Source organism: Trachinotus anak, unplaced genomic scaffold, assembly GCF_046630095.1.
Source record: "Trachinotus anak isolate AG129_WGS33_773 ecotype Australia unplaced genomic scaffold, CSIRO_AGI_Tana_v1 ptg000034l, whole genome shotgun sequence".
Taxonomy (NCBI): Eukaryota; Metazoa; Chordata; class Actinopteri; order Carangiformes; family Carangidae; genus Trachinotus; species Trachinotus anak.
The window spans coordinates 7,850,841-7,867,375 of record NW_027273885.1 but is presented as its reverse complement, the minus strand read 5'-3'; the positions used below and the strand labels follow the sequence as shown (position 1 = coordinate 7,867,375).

General features: G+C 41.5%; 1 protein-coding gene across 1 annotated transcript in view; it reads left to right on the top strand.

Moving 5' to 3' along the window:
• Window positions 1-8,232, top strand: part of LOC139614562 (immunoglobulin superfamily member 11-like) — a 63,724-nt gene extending 55,492 nt beyond the window's left edge. Inside the window, exons 4-7 of the mRNA XM_071471912.1 lie at window positions 242-397; window positions 1,958-2,080; window positions 2,861-3,008; window positions 4,662-8,232. Of these exons, the coding sequence (XP_071328013.1) occupies window positions 242-397; window positions 1,958-2,080; window positions 2,861-3,008; window positions 4,662-5,217 (983 nt within the window). The 3' untranslated portion in view covers window positions 5,218-8,232. The remainder of the gene's footprint in view (window positions 1-241; window positions 398-1,957; window positions 2,081-2,860; window positions 3,009-4,661) is intronic.
• The last annotated feature ends 8,303 nt before the right edge of the window (window positions 8,233-16,535 follow it).

Sequence of the window (16,535 nt, the reverse complement as noted above, 5' to 3'; positions counted from 1 at the left end):
TGCACATCTCGCATGGATAATTAATTTGAAACATCATTAATGTGACAAATTGCAGGAGGCAGAGAGTTTATCTTTCAGCTTGTGAGTAACCAGGAGAATCCTTTAAGACACAAATTTAAGCAGCACGCAATCACTGTTGGAAATATGAGGCTCTTCAGCTTTTTTGAATATATATCATTTCCCCTGCAATTAGGAAAATGTTACATTTAACACGACACCGCCCACTCTCTTCATCCGACAGTACCCCCCTCTGTGCCAGCGTGTCGAATCCAGGGCACTCTGGATGTCGGCAGCGACATCATGCTGTTCTGCAGCTCAGAGGAAGGTATTCCCACGCCGTCCTACTCCTGGGAGAAACTGGACGCACTGCCCAAGCTGCCGCATAACGCCATGCAAGGTATTACAAACAAGCTGGCCATCGGAGTTCCCTTTTGCCCAACCTTCGCTGGTAAATCTCACACATAAAAGTGTAGCTCAGACTCAGCAACAATCCCACCATCACCGCCACCTGTCATGTGCCAGGCCCGAACAACTGTCCGTCCGCAGGTTCCCCTGCTCTGATCCTGGGTTAGGGGTGATGATGGATGGATGGAGTGATTGAAACCATGTGAATTTGTGAATGAGTGAGTGTGTGTGTGTGTGTGTGTGTCAGAGATGTGTTTGAGCAAAGTGATGGTTTTGTGCTGTCTCTCATGCTGAATACCGACTCTGACACAGTGTTATCTAGACTGGTGCAATCACTCTGACCACACTGCTTCTACTTTAGCTAAGTGGTGACCTCACATTCCTCCAGGTGACCTGGAGTTGCGGTTGGTTTTCAGCATCGGAGATCTAGTGTAGTGAACTCTCCTTTTTTTATTTTCCAGCTGTTTTCATTGGGCCGTGAAATAATCTTCATCACCGTCACTTTTTGTTTGTACACTACTGGTCAATCACAGGCTAATATTCAAAGAGGTCACATCAATTACACAACATCCCACAACAATAAAGTTAATATTGTTACAGCTATAGGGACAAATATTATTGACAATGGGAAAGGATTGTCCATTTAAAGAAACTGAATCATAGTGAATTCAGTTACAGAGGTTGTTGAATGCATGTGTTTACCAGGATTTGTGAGATGCTGGTTAGCATGGCTGGCTTTCAGCTCTTCAACATGTTAACATCTAACAGAAGCTCACAATTGCAGTTGAAATTGAAAAAAAGAAATAATAAAAATGAACCATGTATTTATCATTTATAGTCTACTGAGGTATTTTAGTTTAACTTAATTTGTATGAGGGAATTTTTACAAAATATTAGGAATGTCATCCATCAAAGAACCAAGTGAAACTCATGTGTGCTTGTGAGTTTGCTCTCTGCTGTTTGCATTTGATTCAAATTGAAACAAGTTCCTGGATTTGTTGATGTCACTCTTGTCTGTTTGTGTGTCTACTTTAACACACACTGCTGTGACATCTGTCATGTCACTGTCAAGGGAAAAGGGGAAAATCATTTCTTATAATTCAAATATCCAGGAAATGCTAAAGCCTTTCCACGTCCAGTAGTGTACATCCCAGTGACTCTAAGCTCACAACTCAACCCCTTCATCATTTATGAAAGAAAGGGATCTGCTGCTTTACTTTTACTTTTTTTTTTATTGCACAGTTACCTCACTTGTATCCCTTGTATCAAAGATACACAGCACCCTCTATTGGTAGACAGTAGTTCCATTAAATGTATTGCAATATTTAAAACATATAAAAAAATAGTGTTTTTTGTACAAAAATGGTGAATAACATTTTCAGTTTAACATATTTCAAATGAACTCTCATGTTATACGTTGCACTGTTTTTGCAGTGGTTTCTGAAATGCATGGGTTCATTCAATATGTATGTGTGCTTTTGACTGCGCTGTGTGTTTCCATGTATTTATGTTTATGTCACTTTAATTGTGGCTCTGTGTGTGTCTCTTCCAGACCAGATGCAGGGCACTGTCACACTGAGAAACATCAGCACCAGCACATCAGGACTCTACCAGTGTACCTCCAGCAACGCTATCGGCAAGAGCACCTGTCTGCTCAACCTGCAGGTTGTCGCACGTAAGTACGCTCAAACACACCACTCCTTTACTGCTGGATCCATGTCAGTCTGTTCCTGTCATATACAGGCAGGCTGGCTCATGGATGGGTTTGTGCATGTTTATAAGCCTTCTTGTCTTACTCAAACATCTGTCAAACAGACAGATACACAGAGAAACAAGCAAACGAACAAAGGACAAGACCAGAACATTTTGCAGATAGTAGCACTTCCCACGGCTGCCACCAGTCAGAGAGAACGACAGAGAGTCGGCTGGTGTCACAAAGGGTCAGACAGTTTGGATAGCTTGACAGGAGGGACTGTAACATGATTTTCTTTTTTTTCCCATCTGACAATATGTGACAGGCCTATGCTCAGTGTCAGAAGCGGCTATGTGCTGACTCAAGTCAAGTCAAGTCAAGTAAAGTAAAGATCTGAACAGAATCACGACACCCTCTGTCCTTAGACCCTCAAATCATGAAAAACTCCCCCAAAAATTATAACGAGAAGAAACGGAAGAAGCATTTATAAGTAGGAAATGCCAACATGGTGCAGGTATAAATGCTTAAGTCGAGTTTTTACTCAAACTTTGTTTCACTTTTACATGAGTATTATTGGACAAGGACGAAGTAGATGTGAGTGTATTTTGTGGCGAGTACTAGTCATGTACTCATCAAGCAAACAGTTTCGTGCATCAGGGCTTCAATATTTTAGGCAGCATGAAATCCCTCACATATTTAAAGCAGTACTGGATTTCTCTGTTTCCCTTTCTCTGTTTCTCAACCTGTCTCTCTGACCTGCAGCCCAGCCTCAGAGTGTAGGTCTGATAGCGGGGACCATCGCCACAGGAGTCCTGGCTGTCGTCATCTGCTCCCTCTTAGTCGTGGTGTCACTCTTCTACTGGAAGAACAAGAACAAATATGATGAGGAGGAGATCCCCAATGAGATCAGGTTGGTAATAGGCCATTTGCAACTAAAAGCTGCTGGAGAAAAGGATAATAATCATGGATATATTAGCACAAAGCCTCTGCTCAAGTCACAACAGGGATTGTTATTCCAATGTGTAGTTCAGGCTGCGTCAGAGTGGAGGCTTCATTTCTGTTCTATCTACTCAATTGTAAAAGTTGATAAGATGTAGCAGCAGCTTTGTGTTTCCTATTGTAGAATAATAAATCTGTCGGTTTTGTAATCTCAGCATTCATCTTATTTTATCTTATCTCCTGGCAGCATTTATTTTCCCATCATCAATAATTTGTCTGTTCAATGTAAACAGTCTGTGAAGATTTTTCAGTTGTTTCAATGGGCTGAAATCTCTCTCCTAAATCACTCCATGACTCATTGGGAAGATAACTCGTTGTTTAGATATCCAGGGCTTTGGTTGATTTGGGACAACAGCTGCTTCATTTTGTTCTTGACCACAACCCTGCATTCACTGTTTCCACCCACATGGCTGTACTTTTCCTCACTAACAGAAAATCACAATGGATATATTTTATCACAGCCAAATACTTCAGGAGCAAAACTCTTCTACCCAAGATTACCCCTCATCAAACGGAGGAATGATGAAAGTACAACTTCAAACCCTTAAAACAAAAGTTCACAACATTTACTGTATGTAACGTGCTGTCCTTTGCACAGGTATTTCAGTTGTTGTGATCACCTGCTGTAGTTGGCGAAATCCATCAAGATCAAAATGAATAAATAAGTAGCTTATAAATTGTGTGTATCTGTTGAAACTTGAGTACATAGAGAAGCTCTTTTCATTTTTTATGATTCACAGAGGATTGGTGCTAAATATTTGATGATGAACTAATTTCCAATCTTACTGCTATCATTTCTTTTATTACTGATGCCACCTCCACTCAGTGAAGAAGCATCAGGAATGTATTTCCAACCGGTATTTTTTTGGGCTTTGTTTGAAATGTGAACAATTACTAAGCATTACTATAATTATACAAGCTTTGAATGAATCTGTGAATTTAATAAAACACTGAGAGTAGACTTTGTTATATCAGTAGCTTAATTATTAGTCTTGTTTATTGCATGTCATAAATATATAAGTGTATATAAAGTGGTGATACTTACTGCTCACACTGAGCACCTATCTGTAACTGGTTCAGTTTTAAAGCAGTAATGGTTGATATTTCATCACTTATAAACACAACTTGCATTTAATCACCTTATGAAGTTGTTATTGTGATGGTGTTTTACTCTATTTTACACATTTAGCACAGCACGAGCAACATTTGTGTTAATTTTGAGTTCTGTTTCTGATGAGGTCCAATATTCACTCTTTTAGCTCTAGGAGGGAAATATCTGAATCAAAGCACTGAAGTTGTGCATTGTGCTGTAAAAGCACAACAATAAGCTGAAAGATGCTAAATGCTCCATAGAGCTGATGGTGGCTGCAGAGTTAGGTGATAAATCTGTGTGTGTTCATCAACATGAGTAACTTCTTTAACAATATATATCAGTGATCCGTTGTTAATATAAAAATATTGGTAAGAGCAGCTTTAAGATTTATTATAAGTAAGCAGATAAACAGGACATTGATGTTAGTCCAACCATAGTGACTGACCTCTCTTTCAAATCTCTCCTCAACAGAGAAGATGACCTTCCTCCTAAGAGGTCGTCGTCAGTGAAGGCTTTCCACGCAGACGCCTCATCCTCAGAGAACGACACGCTGACGTCTACCAACACGTACAACAGCCGCTACTGGCACAACCCCAAACCCAACTATGACACCAACTCCTACACTCGCTACAATGGAGACACGCGCCAGACCTTCTCCACTGCTGCCCATGGCGCACAAGGACACGGACAGGCCCAGAATGCAGGACACAGCCATAGCACAGTGGTCACAGCGCCCGGCTCAGCACCACTGGCCCGCCATGCGCCGCCCACGACGGCAACAACAACATCGTTTGCCAATGGTAGCCACACACTCCCGCCCCCCAAAACTCTAGTGGTCACGACGAACTCTGCCCCGTCCCCCCCTGCCATGGTGCGCAGCAACGGCACTGTGAGCCTCAAACCGGTGGTGACATCCACACACGGGCAACACACACACTCCTACGCCGTGAGCCAGGCCACGCTGGAGCGGATGGGGGCAGTGCCCGTCATGGTTCCCGCCCAGAGCAGAGCGGGCTCGCTGGTCTGAATCTGATGAGGTAAACTCTTGGAAAACAGGACTACATGAGTGTTTTGGTTGTGAAGTTTGAAATCCACTGATGAAAAACAGAATATGGGCTGAAGCCGCCCACTGCCCTTTACTACTGTGTCTTTCTTTCTGTATGTCTCGACCTTTTTATCTCAAAACAAACTGGGATTTTACAGTGCAGAGTTCGTTTAATGCCAATACCTTGTTGGACACCATCCTCCGTTTTGTAGACAAGCGCTACACGGAACTTATTCGTCCCCTTATTGGATGGATTGTCCTGCGGTGGAAACTACTTTTCAACCAGTGGGATGATTTCACAAAGCTGGAGTGAATTTTCCAGCACCACCTGGATTCCCAGATCTTATTCAGGGCTGGATGGTTGTGACGACTGTCTTTTATTTGGACTCAAAGCAACACAAGGCATTCTCATCTCAGTGTGTCCATACTGCATGGTCAGAGAGAAGTGAGCTCAAATTCCTGTATAAATGCATGTGTCCCTTGTTTTAGGATGAGAACTGAAGTCCGTATTCTTTCTGATCATTACGTCTCGCAGGCGTAAGTTTGATTGAAAGTAAATATAGTGATGATGATGAGGCTCGTGCATTGAAAAAGTGAATGTTCTGTTGGGAGAAACTTAAAGGATGAAATATAAGAATGAAATGGTGGTGGTTGAAATGGCCTTAGAAGCTTAGAGAAAGGGGTTTTATTGGGTGCAATATGTCACTTACTATACTTTACTTCACTGAATGCAAATATTTTCTTTTTTTTTTTGCACTTTTCAGAGCAATTTTATATCAAAACTGCTGTCTTATGAATAATAACTCAGTCTTACTAATGAAATGCTTACCCATACAACAGAGATCAAAACTTCTCTGCACATGCAAAATACTGGTGATATTTGAAGGCAGTACAAGTGCTGGGATTTTTAGCTGCACAACAGAAAGCTACCCCCCCACCCCCACCCACCCCCAAACCTGCAGATGGATATTGTCGTAGTCTTTGCTGTGTTCATCCTCGACATAGTCCTAATCTGGTTCATGTCACATCAGTGCTGCTTTGAGAGGATGTGGATAAGAGGATGTCTTATTTCATAAATGCTTTATAAAGAGAAAAAATATATATTTAAAGGTGATTTTTTTTTCCTTTCACAAAGGCTTACACCTGCTGTTTTCTACTGTACATACTGTGACTATAACAGTAGGCTAGATTGTGAATCAAAGAAGACACATTACATGTCTGACTGATACATATTTTACAACTCACGTGTCTTAATTTTAAAACAGTTCTTTTTGTTACATTAGACAAGAAGCTGGATATGAGAGACAGTATTATTGGTTTCAATGAATTTTTTTTAAATGATTTCATTTTTTAATGAGTATTGCCATTTCATTACCAGGCCTGAGGAAAACACAGTATAGTTTAACACCAATGACCATATGTTTAACACACTCCTAAGCTGTACATGGTAGAAAGTATCACTGTGTTTCTGACCCGCTGTTTTTATATTTTAACCAAATTTCACCAGTGGAGAAACAGTCAGAACTGTGAAAGTGTTATTTTTATTTTACATGCAGTATTGGAAAGAGTGTTTTTTTTCATGAAAGAAATTTCTCTATATGTTTAATGAATTTATGTTTTTTCATTGGGTTTGGGTCTAAATGAGACAATTTTGTGCTAACTTTACAAAAAATTGCTCCAACTTTAACAAATACAATTTTTCATTATTATTATTTTATCCAGATGACTTCATATTTGACTTTATATGGGAAAGACATTTATATCCTAATTCCATTTCCTAATTTCCTAGTAGCTGTTAGATGTACTCAAACACAGAGTGCTGTTAAAGTTTAAATTTGAAAATTAAAAAAGGAAGGATTTAGCAGTTGATTTAGAGTAGTATTAACTTGTAATTCTAGATGGAAGAAACATTCAATAAATATTTGATTCATAGGAGTAATAAATACCAGCCAAGGTAATGTACTTTTGTATTGTTGTCATCCTTTAATCTACACATGTATGGAGTGAGTCCCAAATATAGACCTGATGAGTACTAGTAAGAATTGGTTTGTTGGCATATGTGTAGAGCAGCAGTTTACACAGAGCTGGATAATACAGTAATCCTGAATTTCACTGAACGTCACTTCTCCTGAATTCTCCCTGGAAGTCATCATAGAAATGGGTTTGGTTTTGGTTTTACATCTTCATTTTTATTTATTCACTGTTGTATTAGTTACTGCAGTATGTGCTTGTTTAGATTAACCACAAACATGCGTCCTCTTCAGCGTACATTTGACCCAGGTCAGCTCCACACCCCCTCATTGCTTTTAAAGACATTTTCATCCCTTTTCTTTCTCTGTTTTTCCTCAAGGCTACTGGCTACTGTGCAGCAGAGCTACAGAGCTTTGGCTAAGACCGTCTGCAAGAAATACACACACACACACACACACACACACAGTGATTTATAAATACAGAGAGGCTGAAAGAGGTGAAAGTTAAAATATCAGTCATTGTCTCCCTGTCTTTTTTGGCTGACAGTTTTCAGAAAGTCTTCTGTCTGTGTAGAGTTTTCTCACCATTTCTCCCGGTGTCCCTGCCTCAAACACTGGCTGACGACACTAAAGAACAACTTTTCTTCTAAGATTTCTGGCTTTATGCTTTCCAGAGAGGACGGCAATCTGGAAAAGCTAAACTGAGATTATTTTACACTAACTCTACCCTCCATTTACAATGGAGGAAAGAGAGCACAATCCGTAGAAATCTACTGAGCTTTTAACCCAGATTAAATAAACATCTCATCTTCTACCCTGGCCATAGGTTGGCATATGGTACACAAGGTGGTTTATGGGTTGTGTACATATATAGATAAATAATGACGTGTGGTGTATTGCCAATAATAAAAAAAAAACAATCTGTAAATATGTACAAAAATAAATCTTGTTCTTACTGTTGGGTTGAAATGAAATAGGAAAAATAACACTGGAACTTGTAGTGAATAAATATTGTTAATACATTCTAGTCGGCATTCCTGCTCTTTTGTGCTTGTGTGTGTGTGTGTGTGTGTGTGTGTGTACATTGTTTTTAAAGTAAAAACAACAACAAACAGAAATAAGTCTTCAAGCAGAATCATCATTAAGAAACATTTGACTGTATTGCTGCTTTATTTAGAATGTACAGACTCTGTTTCATGCAGGTATTGTGTTCAGAAGGAGCAGCTGGTTCCTGCTGTGGCAGAATACTGTGTAATATGAATAACATTTCAGGCTTCGCTCAGCAAGCTTTCTATGAAACTCACTCATTGAGCCTTTGGTGTTGCTGCAGGCTGCCATACAGAAGAGAAGCTGTGCAGAATAACAATATGCAAGTGTGCTAGTTTCTTCATGCACTTATGGTTTCTATTCCCAAGACAAATTGTGTATTACTGCACAAATGAAATGCCCTGGAATGAGGATACAGAATCCAGTGGTGGAAATGATGCAGGAACAGATGCGTTTTTCTCAGTTTAAGATACAAGTCAGTCTTTGTACAAACATTATACGGTTTTTAATGTCTGTTTTGATACCGACTTTCACATTGTCCACCTCTTTACTTTCCCATTGACCAAGTGCACTGCACCTGATACACATGTAATTTATGAGTTTGGACCAACCAGGAGCACCACTGGATAAAACAGGTTACAATGAGGTCCATAGGATTGTGTGTGTATGTGTGTCTGCTCACTTGGCTGGTGCATTTTGTATTTGGATGATTTATACATAGCCATTATCATTTCATCCAGCTCAGCATTTCCTGTACTGCAGAGAAATTCAGTTGAGGTATAGGGAAAGGGATACTCAGAAACTGCAGCCCCTAAACGCATCACTGGGGGGCAGTGTTTATACAGTCATGCAGCCTGAAACTGTAGAAAGATGTTCTTCAATTCAGGCTCACGTCCCATCATAAGCGTTCCAGACAGTAAATTCTGGACCACTCATTGTAAAAGGCAAATGGACTTATTTAAAGTTAGTGAAATAGAAGGGAAGCAACTGCTGACAGAACACTTGTCTTAATGCAATCTCAATTGATGCATTTTAATGACATAAACTCCGACGGTTTCACCTCTAATGTGAATTGCCATCAGTAGGGCCTATTCCTCTATTCTTCCTCTCTAACCCATTCCAGCATTAAGAATCAACAGGAGTGACCTTTGGAAAGAAAACTGTGAAAAGGCCAGTGGACCTGAGCTCCTGAGGATTGTGCTCATTATTGAGACCACCAGCCTGGTGTATGTGTGTGTGGCTGTTGAAGCATGGATACTATATGTGTGTGCTCACACTCCCAAGTAGAGCATAGGGATTAATTATCTTCTTCTGAGATCTGAATTCTGATTAATCAGTTATTCCCCCCTTTCATCTTTCCTTGAACCACAGCTGTGTTTCATTCATCATTTCTCATTGTGAATTGTGCTACACTGCAAATTACAGTTTACTCTAGTTTTATTCGTTTTTGCTATTTTATCATGAGCTGCCCCTCTTTACCAAAACTGTTATTTCTTTCCTGTTTTATTTTGAAATTGGTTACCTCCTGTGTCTGTTTGTTCTTTACTTCCTGCCCTGTGTTCCGCCCCTTTGATTGCCCCCAATTAGTTTCACCTGCTCCATATTACCGAGGCCTTCCCTGTGTATTTAACATCTGTGTGTCCTTGACGTTTTGTCAGTTTGTTTGTTTTTTCCCTGCGTTGGTTCCCCAGTGTTGCACTTTTGTGAAACCTGGACATACAGTTGCTTTTCTTGCCAGGTTCCAATTCGTGTTGCCAGTGTTTCTTCCTGCCTGGCCATGTCCGTGCAGGCTTTGAACGCGTCGTCGCTACTGCTGGCCTACAAGGCTGAATTACAGGACATGTCATCCTCGCCCACCCCAGCCCTGGGGGGGGGGGGGGGGGCGAGCTGTGGGTGGTCACGGAACTCTGCCTGCGTCTGCACAGGTCCGCCGTCCAAGCCTCCGGAAAAGCCATGGTCGCTCAAGAGAGAGAGCTGGGTGGTTTGACTCCCCTCGCCGCAGCTCGGCAGTCGTTTGCACAGGGTAGCTCCGTCAGCTTACCGCATGCCCAAACGCCGGCCACAACCTCAGGTCAGCAGCCGGCCCCAGAGCACCAAGCCACCAGAGCTGGAGGGTGCATGGAGGAAGACCCTGCAAAAGGTGTGCAGAGGCCGGGTCGGCGATCACACTTCACGGCTGTGCGAAGTGGAGGATGATCCGACCTGCGGAGAGCTCTGCAGAGCCCCAGCTGAGTTACACAAGCACACACCAGTGCCCCTTTCCTGCACCACAGTGTTCAATAAAAACGTTTTCAGGCGCACATTTGCTCACATTTGGAGGAAGAAATTATTACTCTGCAAAACAAAGGAGCCATTCGTGGGAACACTGGGGAAAGAGTGTTTTGATCCCCCACTCAAGACATAGCTCTGTCTCTAAATTCTGTCGCTTTCAGAGCATGTATTGAGCTGAGGTGCGGATCTGGTGCCCAGAGGCGACCCTCGCTACAAGTAGAAACTGGCGAAGATATGGTAAAAGTATGGACAGGCTTAGATCTCTGTGTCAGAGGGGAACGCTCAGTGTCCTGTTTCACTCCCTGACCGATCAGAGCGCTCCGATGGCTCCTGTAGCCTTTCGCCCAGTAGAGCTGGTCACTACTCTCATCAGTGCGGGAATGGTCCATATTGAGATACCTCACCCATGTTTCAGAGAATCGGGGTTAATTACTTAACCTAACGGTGTCTTCACCACACTTACCTGCGTGTGCGTTTGCGTCTGCCTGCCGGTTGTAAACTCATCATAAGCGCAGGTCGGTCGGACTCATTTGGACTATATTTGGAGTCAAATTATTAGATAATTCAATGTATCCACTGCCCTCCTAGGATTTACTCTCCAAGATGACAGATTTTAGGCATGCTAGCATTTGATTGGCCGAAGGGTGGGGACTATCTGGAGGCTTACGTCATGCACTTACTGCCAAAGCGAATACACAGCCCAATGAGATAGGGATCAAATGAATGAGGGAGGGAAACGCAGGGCGGACAGGTGGCCAGCTATAGAGCTGAATCACACTCCTGTGGTCTCAAAGCTGAACGCACAATTCTGTTTGTGAGAAATCACTTTGGACATCTATTACATTGCTCTGTCCAAAATGTCCTCTCCTCTGTAGTGCTGGCTATAGAGCAGTCATCCTATAATAGCCCTGATGTATGGAACTGGCTGACTACCTCCATCTCCTTCTTTCTTTGTCTCGCTGTCAGGCCTTGTTTTTATTCATGGTTTATTTGATCTTTTCATTATAATCCCCAGCAATAATAACAATGCCCAGGTATGTGGTAAGAAAGAGTGGCTAAGCAAAGTAATAGCTTATAAATGTTTAAAATGACTGAAATCAGTTGAGAGTCAATTCAGCACATTTAACCTTAAAATATACAGTAGCCATGTTGCTGAGTGAGTACGTGAGTAACCCTTTTTGACCACTGTTTGGCCACAGGCAGTTTGTTATCATTCATATATGCCCCCAAAACTCCCCTGTAGGCATCTGGTACAGTTAAAGTCAAGGCACCTTGTCATGGCGCTCTCCAAGGTGCTGATCCTGTGGTTGGTCTCTGCAAGGGAGCTATAGGTGCTGCTACCTCACGTCCACACCAGTGGAACTGTTGCCCTGCAGGTGTTTCCAGTCAGTGATTAACAATTTGAATGCTAATGAGGATGCTCTCAAAAATAATGTAATGAATAAATGAATCGATTAACTTCATGCAAAGCACAGTAAACAGACGAAAACCTAATGAAATCAGTATTTTCTGTTACCATCCTTTGTCGTTAAAACAGCACCTGTTCTCCTCGGTACACGCGCTTTTTGAAGTAGTTGGCAGATAGACTGTTCCAAGCATCTTGGAGACAGTTCTTCTGTCTGTGTCCTGTCTCTTCATGTGATCCCAGTCTGACTCCATGATGTTGAGATCAGGGCTCTGTGGGAGCCAGACCCTCTGTTGCAGGACTCCTTGTTCTTGACTCTGAAGATGGTTCTTGGCTGTATGTTTTGGCTTGTTTTTATGCAGCAGAATAAATGTGGGCAAAAATCAGACACCTCACTCAGAATCAAAACACCTTAAGTGATTAAAACAGTTGTCAAATGAACCACAGTGGGCATCTTAGCACTTCTAGGCTGTTAACCACACAACCTGTGAGTTCACAGGCAGTTTTCAATGTGTCCCACAGTTCTGAGATTTTTTATGCCTTCCTCAAAATATCTAACCCTGCATAGACTTGAAAGGAAAAAAAAATCTTAGAATAGACAATCTGTTACTGTGAACATTCCTCTTTATATAAATTATGCTACACATACTAATGCATATTGAAAGCCTGGATTCTCGTGCACTAAATGTAAAAGGTGATTTTCCATAGCCCTTTATATTCAAGTTTCAACCAATAAGGAAGGAGGGAACAAACAAACAAAAGAAAGAATCATGATGAATGTAATTAAGCACACAATGCCATAGACAACAATAGAGAGGGACATAAGGGAGAAAAGAAGCAGAAGCAGTGTTGTACTCTGGTCTGATAGAGTTGCAGAAATTCTATAGATGTTGTTAACCCCCTGGGTAAGAGGTCAGAGCAGTCCATCTGGGAGAGAATCAGGACAACAGGGTGAAAGAGAAAAGAGAAAATTATGTGACGAAAACAGATTCGGCACTGTGACGGACAGGCTGAGTTTAGAGGAAGAGAATGGCACAGAAAAACCATTCAAACTTTGATCAAGATGAAGTTACTCAAATAAAAAGGACTTTATTGTTTCTTTAGCGTCTCAGGATAAAGCACACAGCAGGTACTCTGTAAAAAGAGTCTGAAAAGCAACAGTAACAGGATAGGAGAGACTCTAAGGGATTAAATTGATCAGCTCTGACATTCAATTCTCTGCAGGTGTTACTTCTCAAGAGCACCTAATGGAGAGGACAAGAAGAGTGGTGCAGCATAAAATTTGCTTTAAATATTAAAACACACCAACATGTCTGTGTTTTAATATCCACACTTAATGTACCTTTATTCCACACAGTCTGACAGTATGACACATATACTATTTTGAACAAACAACAAATGTTTGTGCTGACTGTTCTTCCAGGTTAACAATGATGTAACCAGACTATTAGATGATACCCCACATGCCCTGTGTGCACCCTTGAGGTTTAACAAAAGTACTGAATGATTAAAACATTTGCCTTCATTTGCCACCTGCATCTGTGTTAACTTTAGCTTGCAATGTCCTTTTCTGGCACATTGCTGCATTTGTTGAAGCATTGCCTGCATTGCACGGCCTTGTTATGCAATGGAAGTCGGAGAAAAAGATGGAGGCATGGAGAGAAAGTCTCATCAGACTGACCCACAGTTTCCCTGATGTTCATCTAGTGAGCAAGAGTGGGAGCCAACCTGTAGGATCATACAGAGAGACATTTAATTCTTTTTAACACTGTAGTGTTCTGTGTGTGGGGAAAAAGGAAGTAAATGTTGAGTGGGAAGTGACTCTAAATAGGCACACACACAGTTTTGTATATTCTCTCTCTCCCTCTCTCTCTCTCTCTCTCTCTCTCTCTCTCTCTCTCTCTCTCTCTCTCTCTCTCTCTCTCTCTCTCACTCACACAGAAATTCAAATGCACGAATTCCTAGGATGCTCTGCACTCTGCTTCTACCTTATTTAGCTTGAGGCACCGTATGAAAAGATCACGATGAGTACAGAGTATGACTGTGTGTGTGTGGGCTTGTTTTACTGTATTTGCAGGGTCTGAAAAGAAGGGGCCTGCTATATTTGTGGGGTCCGACAGCTTCATTGGACCTGAAATGCTGAACCCCTGAAATCTGCAAGGCTGTTTGAGGAGTAACACATGGTTTGGGGTTAGGCACTCAGTGGTGATGGATAAGGTTACTGTAAGCAGCTAGGCATATCAATATCAGGTCCCCATGAATAAAGTAAGACAACGGTGTATGTACGTGTGTGTGAGAGATCCTGCAAGACTCAAAGTACCAGCACTCAGGAGAGTTTTGTATCTGTGTAATTTTGAGATGGAGAAAAGATAGAACTCAAAGTTTAGAAAATGAACTCTTCATGAACCTGTTGAAGCCAAAAAAATATGCAACAAGTTCAAGGAGAGAGATTAGATAAAATGAGTGACATAAAAAGATATGACACTCTCAAAAAAATTATTCTGTCGTTGGAATAGAAATATGGTATTAGATCTCACAGACTATTATTATCCTGTTTAATTTATGCTAAATGCTGTGCCAAGTGATTTCCCTCAGTGGTTTGCTGTGACTTTGCTGCTGCTGAGCCAAGAAGATGAAATACAGTGTGAGTGCCTTTTAATAATGATCCTAGATTACATATTCTTGCAGTGCTACTTTGTGGTTCAGCTTTGACCTTTTTACCAAAGATGTGCGTGCATGCATTGATTTCAGTAGCATTTCAGGTGTCTTCAGTTTAGCTTCCAGATAGGTTCGAGTTGTGCTCGAGTTAAATCAAGCAGCAACCTCCACGGCCAACTTGGAAGTGCCACAAACCGCTGTTCCTCGAATGGCTGCTTGAGGCTGGCTCTAAAACCAAGTCAGTCATCAAAGACTCCGGCGTTAAAATGCACCACTTTACATTACAAATTAATATGTTTACAGCCTGGTGTAAAGAAATGATTTTATTGTCTATAGCTATTTTCCTCCTTCATGACAATTGCACTAGGGGTGAAATTTTATAAAACTCACCCATTCCATTTTCAATAAGGCTTAAAGTTATGCCTAATTGAGGATGCGCTGCTTTGTGTGACAGTGAGTGGGCGAATGCCGGCCACAAACCAGCATTCACAGATGCATTTTTTCAATTAGCCAGGAGTTAGGTGGAGTCAAGCGCTGCCAAGATGGCGATGGCAGAATAGCCCACTCTGTTCCCACTTAACATAGTGGGACAGGTGGCCAGCTCCCACTTACTGAGCTTCAGTACTGCTCTTCAGAAACCTATGGGTGCCATCATGGAGGCTACATTCAACTTTATTTACAGTTTATAGATTAAACTTGGTCTTCTCTGGATGTCTGATCCTTTGTGTTGCTCTCATATAGAACTGCTACAGTACACAGTACATGTGAGATGACCAGAATCATGCATCTCCAGTGCTCAGCACGAAGACTAATTAATAATAAAGACTATCTCAATATGACCTTGTAGGCACCAGTGTTTGGTTGGGCACACAAGGGGTTAAAAAAACAAACTATCAAACCTTGAACTGGGCCCAATACACTTTAAAAGTTTGGAGGGTGATATTTTTTCCTTGTAAGAAACTTTTTAAATGTCTGTGCAGTGTGAGACAGAGAATTCTCTCAGATCAGTAATGCCCTTTAAATGAAATGCATCTGTGGAGAAAACTGAGTGAAGTGGAGGATCATTACCGCTTCCATCTTGTCACCTTTATCTCTTAGTGTTAAACTGATGGAGCCTCAGTCTTCTCTCTTGCTGCGTGTTACCTCCCTGCAAAGGCTTTTCAGTTACACTGACAAAGAGAAAAGTATGATTGCATTGCAGGGAAGAGAGGATATTGCACTGGCATGATGGAATCATATTTAAGCCTTGTGTCAAGGCCTTGCCACCTGTCACATAATCAGTTTCCTAGCTGCTGGCGAGGACTGTTCAGCTCCCCCATTTGTGTCCATTCTCAGTCTATTTCTTCCTTTTTCTGTCTGTGCTTGTCTTCTCTTTCTCTTCCCTTTGTCACCTCTTTATTTTACTGGCAGTGGTAGTGAAATGATAGGGTGACAGAGAGACAGGTAAAAGAGATGTGTTGGATAACAAACAATTCCTCACCTTTCACAAGTAGATGTACATTGTAGTAGATTTACATCAGTGGGTATGCAAAACAGCTGTTTGCTCCTGAAGGTACATATAATGGTATATAGAGGATCACTGAGGAGATTTGCCTGAAGTAACATTCCTGTTCCTGCCAAGACAATGAACTGAAGCTGGACATTTTGAACAATGAGGAGTGTCCTATCTGCTTTTGTTTTCCCAGCCGTGCTTAGTATTTTCTCTGGCCTCCTCATTAGCACGCAACTTTGATTTTGACAACCTGAGGCTTTAAGATTTGTGCTGTTTTGCAGTCTTCAAATTTTCTTTTCAATTCTCTCTACCTCTCACTCGTGTTTCCTTCTTTGCCTTTTTCTGTCATTTTCTTGGACCAAAGTCTGAAAATGTTCTTTTGTGGGGCCATTATTTAGTTCCTGAAACTGGTGATCAGCTTGTCCTATGTCCTGATTGCCATTTTCAGCCTCCTCAC